This window comes from Antechinus flavipes, chromosome 2, assembly GCF_016432865.1.
Source record: "Antechinus flavipes isolate AdamAnt ecotype Samford, QLD, Australia chromosome 2, AdamAnt_v2, whole genome shotgun sequence".
Lineage (NCBI taxonomy): Eukaryota > Metazoa > Chordata > Mammalia > Dasyuromorphia > Dasyuridae > Antechinus > Antechinus flavipes.
In genome coordinates, this window is record NC_067399.1 from 82407067 (window position 1) to 82418347 (window position 11281).

An 11281-nucleotide genomic window follows, 5' to 3' on the forward strand; every position below is an offset into this window, starting at 1 on the left:
GTTATTAAGTTGCAGAGCAGCTACTGACCTGCATTAGTATAAGGAATTTACTCTATACCAATGAAATTGCCAGTCTGCTCCAAAAGAGTATTATCATTACTGCTGTACCCCCTGGGTTTGGGTCTCTAACTGGTCTCGTTTCTTTATACAGCCCCATTTTCCTCGGATACTCCTCTGTCCAGGGGAAGAGTACAACCACACTACATGGTTCAGTTTTTCTGTGGCTTAAGGAAGTTCATGTCAGCCCTACTGGATGAAGACCGTGAACAGTGGAAATCCATCTAACGCCTTTTTGGTGACCAAGGTCCTAGGCTTCCTCTTTGTAAAATGGGAAGTGTACATTTCAAGGATATAAAAGTAATCGGCTGGATTGAAGTAATCAAAGTGCTTGTTGCTAGATTAATTAGTCAGATTCTTAAATACTGGTGATCTTCTAAAATGACTAATTTCAGGCTATGCTTAAAAGTCAGCTCTGTTCCCTGTGCTAATGAAAGTAGCAGGAAATAAGGAACACCATTCACTGTAATCCAAATCTCTTCCCCTACACTAGGAATAAGTAAGTAGGGATGTTAGTACTCTGAGGGCCAAAGAGAGCTAAGGCTATTATTGTTAGTAGCCCATCAAGCTTTAGATCTTGACTTTATATGTCTTTGTTCTCCCTGTCTTTTCCCTCTCTTTTTTCCTTCTCTCCCAAAGTCTATTGTGGAATTCTAAGTGAAAAGTTTCTGACTCCTTTTCTGGCTATGGTTTCCTTTTTTTCTTCACTTGTCCTTTGTAAAAATTAGCAGAGAGCGCTGAGCAAGGGACATGAGATACTTGTACTTTTTATTATCTGCCTTTAATATGGTGGAGATAATTGGTTTAACATCAACCACTAAAAGCCAGCAAAACTTGAAATTGTAGTCTCTGTAGTCTACTTTAGTGTGAGGGAATTACACTAAACTAAAAACTTAATAGAGATGACCTGTTGGAAGTAGACTAAGATTTTAGTTACTTCCTATAAGTCTGGCTGCCAGAAACCTTATTTTCTAGAACAACAGAATTGCCAGTATTTGCATTGTGTTAATGATTTAGTATGATAGAAATATCAAATGACTTTGTTATACCCTATTGCTCATTCTGAATAAAATAAAATTCTGCACATGAAAAGGAATGGATTCATTTTTTCAGTCAGTGGATCATTGTCCTAGGAAGAATTAGCCAAGTCAAAAGCATGTGGTTGGTTTCGGTCCTCCCATCTCTGTCCAAGTGCCAGTATTTTTCTAAAGAAAAGAAATCCTATTAGAATATGCTTCAGTGAATCACAGTCTCCCTATATTCACTTTCTATCACCTGTTCTGTTGAAATTAGAAAATAGTCCTCTCTTAAAATTCAGTTCTGTATATAATGTTTTCAGTAACTGGACTAGAAACTGGATGATGAGATGATCTAGAAGATGTAGAGTCTGCCTTAAAGGAGATATTATCTTTTGGGGGAGGCTAGACTAACACTTAAAGAAATGAGAAAATTTTTCATCTATTTTTTTTAACGGGCATTTTTTTTCCCTCCCAGCCTCCTACATTGAATAAAGAAAAGAAAAAAAAAGCTTCTAATACATATGCATAGTAGAGAAAAACAAATTCCTATATTGTCCTTGTCTAAAAATATACAATTGTAAGACAGCATATGATTAAGAACTAAACTATGAAATGCAAACAATGTGCCTAAGGCTCATGGTATAACCCTATTTTGTTCTCTATTCTAGGGTCTTGGCAAAAGATTAAAAAAAAAACCTCATGTCATTCCTCTTTATAAAAAACAAACCAGAGTAGTGCATCCAAAACAAAAAAAAAAAACTCATGTCGTTCCTCTTTATAGAAAACCGGAGTAGTGCATCCAAAACATAGGAGTTGTGTATTGCCTCCCCAAACCTTGCTCCCAGATGGTGGCAGAAGTAATTCTCACCCATTTTCATCTTACTTCAATATCCTTCCTGTTATCGATTCATTCTCACCTCCTGCTTTTTATTACACTACTGTGTATGATCCCTGAGTCCCAATATTATGAAAATTATCAGACCCTAACCTGAGTGACAATCTACTCACTTCATTGCTCATTTGGAGACTTGCAAATTCAGTTATGATTTCTCCTTTTCTCTAAGGAACTACTATCATGAATATTTGCAGGAGTTCACAAGAGTTCTTAAAGGGAAGAAATTTGGGAATCACTAAGTGGGAATAGTAGATAGCCTTCCAAGTAGATAATATTCCAATAAGATAGTACTTAGTACTCAGGAGCTTTACCAACACTTTCCACAGAGACAGAAGTTTTGCTACGATGTTTTCCCTACCCATGTTTTAAGATCACTTGAACTTTTATCTCAAGTGATGAAATGCCAGAAAACTGACCACGGGGAGCATATGTTGTGTGAAGATTTCTTATGATACTGGAACCTCAAAATAGAAATCAAGCAAAAGGGAATATTCTCAAATAGCACTGGGAAACAATACTTTGTTCTCTGCCTCAGATTAGGAACCTATAAGGAACAGGTGCAACTCAGAACTCAGCTTTTAAAACTCAGCTGCCACCAGATAGCTGTTGTGACATAAATACCAGCACCCCACCACTAAAAGTCAGGGTACTCACCCTCTGCCCAAACTAGGCAGGATAGGGGTTTCTCTGTAGCATGGTTGGATTTTTAACTGTTAGAACATTCCCACCCACACAAAATGCTTTTAGCTACTGAATATTACATGATGTCCAGTTACCACTCAAACAGGTGGTAGGTTGACTATTGAACTAAGCCCAGATTTTAGACCCACCTTGCTCTTCCATAAGTTTGAGGCTGATGCAGTGGAGTTAGTATGGACCCTAGAACAAATTAGCTTTTCCTCTAAAAATATGTGAATGTTTAACAATGCAAATTCAGTCTTTGGCTCACTTGGCCCTGAGTATTTTCTCATTTCTTCCATCAGTATAGAATGCTCGAGTTGAGGATATCTATATAATTTGCTAAAACATGAATTAGCTGTAACTGTCCAGAATTCAGGTAGCTAAAGCAGCTACTAATAGAAGAAAAGTTTTAATTTAGTAATATTCAAATATAACCATGTTGCATGATTTTTTGGGGAAAAAAAAAACAAACAAACTCCAAACTGCAAATCTAGAGTCCATGTTGAGGAGGGATTCCCAGTTGGTAAGGTCCTTCAGATACTCCTGTTTGTGGATGACATTGTGTTGTGCATCAATCCCCAAGATCTTCCTAAGCATCCAGAAAAAGATCTGTGATCATTCAAAGTCTGAGAGTTGACCTGTCCATCCACACAGAAAAGATCAAATGGATGAAGAATTTCCATTGTCCATATTTCAACATGCATTAGAGGAGACATCCTGCAGAGTTTGTCTGTATGTGTATCTGGGACAGACAATACAGATGGACAATAAGCTGGGCCCAGGATTGAAAAGGAGAACAAGCTGGAATGCTTTGGGGAAATTGAAGAACACTTAGTGACCAACTTCTCTCACTCCTACTCCAAGTTATTATGGAACGGCAAAGGTCCATCTTTTCAATTTGCCTTTGTTGTTGTATGGCAGTGAGACCTAGGACACCATTGCCTCTGAAAAACTAAAGGTGACTCTCTCAGAGGTCAGTGAAAAGGCATATGGTGGATGTGAGTGAGTAGACTACAATCAATAAGGAATAATTGAAAAAAAAAAAAAAACAAGAAGAAAGGATGTCATCAAAGATTGTATTCCAGAAAGAAGATGGTCTGGTCTCATGATGATAGCAAGAGATGATAGATGAACAGCCACAGTGCTCCACTGGTACTCTTGTGATTGCAGCAGAAAGGGAGGAAAGCCTCCAACATTTGAGGGGACATCCGAAGTGAACTTTTGGAAGATGGTCAGGAGTTGCACAAGCTTGAATTGATGACATTGTAGAGCCATGTAGGTGTTCTTTTTAAGGAAGTGATATCTTACCATATCGCCTGTTGAACAGAACATTAAGGCACATACACAAATGGTTTTAGTGAAGCAAAACTTCAGCATCATGAATATATATTTTTTTCCCTTTGGTATATCTACAGAGAGAAATCAAGCTTTTCTTGTTTATTTTTTTACCTCCTCTAAAGCCATGGGTAAAATCCCTTAAAGCTAAAGTACAGCTTATGTCTAGGGTCTTTCTGAAAAGGATAAGAGTTCTTTTTAGAAAGGTTTTCAGTAATTTATATATTAAGTATATATTAAGTAAATTATGTATTTTATTCTGTTGCTTCAGTCTTGTCTGACTCTACATGACCCCATTTGGAATGAAACACTAGAATGGTTTGCCATTTCCTTTCACAGCTCATTTTACAGAGGTGGAAACTGAGGCAAATAGAGTTAAGTGACAGGCCCAGGGTCACATAGTAAGCGGGTGAGGCTGGATTTTGAACTCACATAGGTGACTCTTCCTGACTTCAGACCTGGCATTATGTTGCCAGCGAGCTATCTATACGCTTTACCACCACCATCACCATCAGGAGGACAAAGGAATCAATCAAGAGATTGCTTTGTCTGTCAAAGGGAAGAGTCTTCCCCACTGAGTCACATATGTCATTGGATGTAACTGGGCAGGCAAGCTTTGTGGGATGTCCCTAGACCTATTGACTTGTCTATATCTTACAGACCTATTGACTTCCCTACATCCTACTCTTTTCTCAACTTTTCTTCCTCTCGCCTCTTTTTGTTAGTCAAATATAAGGAAAAACTGGGTTCCTTACCTTCACTTTCCTATCATTCACTACTCAGCTCTTTGCTATCTGGCTTCTGTCCTCATCATACAATTGAAATTGCTATCTCCAAAGCACTGGTGATCTCTTAATTGCTGAACCTGAATACTCAGACTTTTTTACCTGACTACTGCATTTGGTACTATTGAATGTACTCTTCTTGTTGATACTCTTTTTTAGGTTTTTGGGACTTTTCTATTTCTTGAATTTCTTCCTATCTTACGCTTTCTTCTTTGCTATATCATCATCTACATCACATCTCCTCCTTCTCCTCTTACTCCCTCTTTTCTCTCTCACTCATCGGCTCTCAGATATTTAACTATTAATTCCAAACACCTGATTCATATATGTACATATCCAGCCCCACTTTCTTCCCTGAGCTTTGTTCCTGCATTTCAAATTGCCTATTAGACATTTTAAACGGGGTGTCCTCAAATTCAAAATGCCCAAAATTAAATTCATTCTTTATCTTCAACCTCTTTCTTCTTCTAGATTCAGTTAAGAACACCACTATCTGTGCTGAGTTACAAGTTCATAATAACATCATTTTCCTTGACATCTCACTCTTCCTCATTCCATGTATCTGTTATTGTTGTTTTGTCTTTTGTTCTTAAAGAAGACCCTGAGATTAGAGAGATGATACCATCACATGCCAGTGAATTGGATTTAAATGAGGAAGGGCTCACTTTCTCCTCCCAAATCACCTGGATCCAGTGCTAAAAATATAGATCAGGATGAGTGGAGATGGTCCTGGATGCAGTGGGAGACCTTGGCCTTTTTAAGCCTCTCAGTTTGACTGATGAGGCAAAGAATGGCCTCTTTTACCTAATCAAAAAACCAAAAACCAGAACCCTATCTATCTGGGAGAGGAAGAATTCTCAGGGTTTCTGTCCCAAACTGAAACAAATGCTATTTACATTCCTTCTGAGGTGACTAAGTGGGACTTAATCTGGGAATTATTGTTGGCCAATCAGTGAGAGCTTGAGTGATTCGGGTTTAAGGTTTAATGACTAGATTTTCACACACAAACACACACACACACACACACACACACATCTAATTAGGTGTCAAAACTTAGCATTTCTACCCAATCTCTCATGTCTTCTACTTACTTGATTTCCACTTCTTTGCAATCTCCTCGGGGTTGGTCTCTCCACTTCAGGTGTCTCACTCCTCCAGATCACACTACACACTATTACCAAAGTTTCTTTCCTTAAATGCAGATTACTGTTATTTGCCTGCTCAATCAACTTCGGTGGTTCCTTTTTGCCTGTAAGATTAAGTCGCCTATTTAGCTTTCAAAGTCCTATACAACATAATCCGAACCTAGTTTTCTAGCCACATTGAACCCTAGTCCCCCTTCTTACATTCTGAGATCCAGCCAAACTGGTTTATCTGCTATTCCTGACCCAAAGTACCCAGAAACCTGGACAGTATATTAATGTGCCATGCCAGGAAACTGAATTGTTTCCATTTGAATTAAGATTCTAAAGATCACATGGCAGGATAAGATACCAGACACTAAGTTCCTTTCATGAATTAAAGGGCCAAGCATTCAAACTCCACTGCAGCAAATCCAAGGGACTGGCAACTCTGAAAGCCAGAGATACCCATGCCAAAAACACTATTTTATGGAGAACTTGCACTAGGCAGGTGCTCACATATGGTGGTCAGAAAAAAAGCAATATAAGAACACTCTCAAGTTCTCTCTTTGGAACTGACATGGGATGCTCTGGCACAAGATCACCCAACATGGTGTGCCCTCATCAGAGAAGGTGCTGTGCTCTATGAGCAAAGCAGAATTGAATTAGCCCAGAACAAACATGAGTAGTCTTCATATGGACCATTTGTGCATGACCTATGGCAGAAATGGGCACACTGTAGCTGGACTCAACATCGTGATGTCATTTTGGTTCCCTTTGAGAACAAGGGACAATCATTTAAATTTTTTAAATTTAAATTCCCTCTTCCCTTTTTCTTGAAAGTCCTTCCTTATTACTACCTCACAGAATCTTTTTCTTCAAGCTGTAGCTTAAATACTGCCATATACATGAAGTCTTTCTTTATTCTCACTGACCCCCAACTGCTACTGTCTTCTCTCCAAAACTACTTTGATTTCAACTATTTTATATTTGTATATACATGTTCTCTTATTATGTATTCTGTACATACTTAGAAAGGTACCATTTTTGTCTTTTGGTTAGACCATTAAGTTCCTTGCAAATAAAGATTATTTCCTTCTTTATACTTGTTGGAGCCTGACTCAAATTAAGTCTTAATAAATGTTTGTTGATTGACTGAGTGTTGCGTCCTTATTGATGTCTCTGCTCACTACTGGACGTAGCACTTTTCTGGTGTTTATCCCATCTACAAACTTCTAGGCTTCATCTCTTCAGGACCATCTGCTGGCCAGTCTGCCAAGGTGTAGTAACTTAGAAAGCCTCTCTTGGCTAAGGCAGCTTGGAAGCTCTTTTAGTCATAGCCAGAAGTTATGAGCTAAAGCCTCACTTAACAAAAATTAAGTAGAGTACGGGTAGATAAAGATTGCCCTTAAAAAACAAAATGTCCTCTCTGTGTCTGAGGCTAAATTTTAGTTCTTTGTTCCAGATTAAAATAGAATAATAGATTTAGAACTAGCCAATTAGTCCATAAATTTGACAAAAAAGAAAACAGACACAGAGAGATTAAACAATTTGGCCAAGATTACAGAGTTATATAAACAATGACAGGTCATCAGACTTCAAAGTAAGTGTTTGTTTGTTTTTTTAAAACTGTAACTCTTTTTTGGAGAAACTTTCACCTTGGAGTTCCCCTTCCTGATTGGTGACTGCCTCTCCCCAAAATCCTGGCTTCTTTACACAATTTTGTGTCAAAAGCTAAGCAAAGAAATTCACTCACCTGTTTCCTATTCATGAATTTATGTATTAGTTAACAGAAAAGTTATTGTCTGGCCGTTGAAAAATAAATTACCTTAATATTCAAAGCCTTTTATAACCTGTTCTCTTCTACTTTGGGGGCAGAAAATATATTAGGGTTATGAGCCGATATGATGTGTCTCCAAATCAAGAAGCAAAAATTTTATCACACTGCTAATAGTGAGCTAAATCTAGATTTTTAGTAAGGGGGCATAGATAAAAATATTTCTCTTTTATATGGAAAACATTTTCTTTTTATAAGGGAAAAATAACCTGGGGGAAAGGGTTGGTATCCTATCTTGACTTTTTGACTGGATACAGTAACTGTAAAGTCATGATGATTTTGTCAGTGTAAAAAATTCTGCTAACAATTCTGCCAGAGACCTAATCCAGGGTGCAGAACTGTGATAAAAATCCACTTACCCAATTAAGGTCAAGATAATCAGTGCTCCTTCCTACATGGTTCTGGGAGTAACTTAGGTTGTAAAAATTAAGGCTTTCTCCCTAGTAATTTGCTGAATATCAAAGAGCTGGGGATAGACTTTCATCACTATCTTTCTAGTCTTCTACCTGGGTATTCCCTCTGAAGCATTCTGAATCCAGGGGCACTGGCTTCCTATCCACACGATCAACACTACATTTTCTGTCCCCCTTCTTGAAAAAACTCTTCCCTCATCTCTATCTCTTGGCTACTATGAACTCCTTCAAATTTTAACTAAAATCCACTCCTCCCCCATTTTACTTATTTTTTGCACCTTCTCTTTTTTGTTTACCTCAAGTTTATCCTGTCTATATTTCATTTTTACATAATTGTTTATATATTGTCTCTCCCATTAGACTGTGAGCTCTTTGAAAGAAGGGACTGGTTTTTGTTTCTGCCTTTCTTGCATCTTCAGTGCTTAACACAGTGTCCAGCACATAGTAGGTCTTTAATAAATGCTTCTTGACTTGATTTGATTTAGTAGTATCCCCTGGACATGAAAATTTACTTTCTCCATTAAAATTAGTTGAAGAAAATGGGAATTTTTAGTCTGAAGAAAAAAAAGCTTAAGAGGAATGTGGTATCTGTCTTTAAGTATTTGAAGAGATTTTATGTGGCAAAGGATTGACTTGTTCTGCCGAGTCCCAGAGGATAAAATTAGGAGCAGTGGATTGAAGTTGCAGAAAAGAAGCATATTTTGTCTCAATAGAAGGGAAAACTTCCCCAATCCTTTTAGCTATTTAGAAGTGGACTGACTCAGCACAAGAAACAGTGGGCATCCCCTTTGGAGGGGTCTTCACACAAAGGCAAGATAACTTATACAATGTTTGTCCCTTCTGCCTGACAGACTGATAATTGTCATTGTCAAAGTGCTAGACAGTCTTTGTTCTGGAAGAAAAGATTGTGTTCCCTCTTAAAGGTCATCGGGGACAGTGAAATGTCCTTTAAGAAAATGAAAGAAGAGTTTCAACAAAGGAAAAAGATCTGAAGAGGCAGTGAAAGAGAGAAAAGAAAGAAGAACCATTGAGCCTTTAGAGTTAAGCAGCAAGAGTTTCATTCCTGATTGATAAATGGTCAAAGGAGAGAAACAAGCAGTTTTCAAAATAAGAAATCAAATCTATCAATAGTTATTTGAAAAAGGGTTGTAAATTACTAATAATCAGGGAAATGCAAATTAAAACTCTTAAGTATTGCTTCACTCCTCTCAGATTGGTTAAGCCTAAAAAAAAGGAAAATGACAAATGCTGAGGGGATATGGAAAAATAGACACTTAATGTGCTGTTCATGCAGTGGTGAAGTAGTCCAACTATTCTGAAGATTAATTTGGAACTATGACCAAAGGGCTATAAAAATGTGCATATCTGTTGACTTAGCAATACCACTTTATTTTGTTCCAAAGAGGTCAAAGAAAAATAGGAAGGATGTAATGTATAATAGTATTTATAATAATTTTTTTGTGGTTCAAAGAACTGGAAACTGAGAGAATACCCAGCAATATGATTGAACAAATTATGACTTATGAATGTGATGGAATACAGTTGGGCTGTAAGAAAGGATGAAAATGGTTTCAGAAAAACTTGGTAAGACTGCATGAACTGATGCAAAGTGAAGTGAGTAGACCTGGAACATTAGACATAGTGACAGCAATATCACAATGACAATGAATTGGGATCCAATTGTTCAGTAAAGAAGAGAATCAGCTACACCCCGAAAGAGAACACTGGGAAATGACCACAACATAGCTCTTCTACTCTTTCTGTTACTATTTACTTGCATTTTTGTTTTTCTTCTCAGGTTATTTTTACATTCTTTATAGATCCGATTTTTCTTGTGCAGCAAGATAACTGTATATTGCATTTAACATATACTTTAACATATTTAGCATGTATTGGACTTTCTGCCATCTAGGAGAGAGGGTGAGGGGAAGAGGGGAAAAGTTGGAACAGAAGGTTTTGCAATGTTAAAAAAAAAAAATTACCCCTGCATATGTTTTGTAACTAAAAAGCTATAATAAAAAAATTTTTTTTAATTTAAAAATTAAAAAAAAATGAAACTGGGAAAGACTTAGCTACTCTATCAGTACAATTGTCCACAGCAATACCAAAGAATTCATAAAAAAAAAAAATGCTTTCCACCTCCAGATAAAGAACTGATGAACTTGGAGTGCTAATTGAAACACAATTACTTTCAACTTATTTTTCTTGTTTCCCTCCATTATGGCTAACATTAAATGTTTTGCATGACTTTATATGAATGAGTAATGTATTTTGTGCCTTGTCAATGGGTGAGGGAGGGGATTAGGGAAAGAATTCAAAACTGGAATAAAAATAAATGAATAAATTGTTTAAAGCTCACTAAACAACGTCAGACTCTTTTCAAGGAGGATGGCAATAGATCTTCTGAGGAAGAAAAAGATGTTCATCCTTACACAAATGATCATAGGGACCTATTGATGCCATCAGAGTTAAGGGTGCCTATTATAAGCCAGGCACTGTGCCAAATATTGGTAATACAAAGGCAGACATGACAATCCCTATCCTCAAGAAGCTTACAATTTAATGAACAAAGACAACACATTTTTTATTTTTTGAATAAATATGGCTTGTAGGATTGATTTCATGTTTCGAGATGATAATTTTTCTGAAGATTATGAAGTTTAGGAGAGCGACCAAGTGGGAGATGATGAAGTGAGTGAATGTTCTTGGATACCTTCTTGAAACAGAAGGTATGGGGGAAAACTCCCAGATATCTGAGCTCTACCTTCTCCAATTAGAAGGGAGTGTCTCAGGGGCATGGGGTGATGAGATGTGAGGTTAACAGTTGATATTTTCTCACAGAATGATGAAGATTTGGAGATCATGAAGTACAGGAGTGCAGCTGGGTGGGAAATGGTGAGGTGAATGCCCTAATTGCCCTCTTTAAATGATAGATTAGGAGGAGCTCATGGATGATTTCATTCCATCAGGAGGAGAGAGGGATCCCTCAGAAGGTGAGAGATCATCCAGTCAAGTTCAGAAAAGAGGAATAGTAATTGATTCCCAGTCAAGGACTAAGGAGACAGTAATTTGTCCACCTGACATTTAAAAGAGATATTTACTGTCTTCCTATATAATGTAACCCAAACATAAAAAGAG

The 11281-nt window shown here is 37.3% G+C and overlaps 1 protein-coding gene across 1 annotated transcript in view; it reads left to right on the forward strand.

The window, feature by feature from the left end:
- Window positions 1-1149, forward strand: part of GALM (galactose mutarotase) — a 53548-nt gene extending 52399 nt beyond the window's left edge. The window contains exon 7 of the mRNA XM_051975147.1: window positions 152-1149. Coding sequence (XP_051831107.1) covers window positions 152-229 — 78 coding nt within the window. The 3' untranslated portion in view covers window positions 230-1149. The remainder of the gene's footprint in view (window positions 1-151) is intronic.
- Window positions 1150-11281: the final 10132 nt, after the last annotated feature.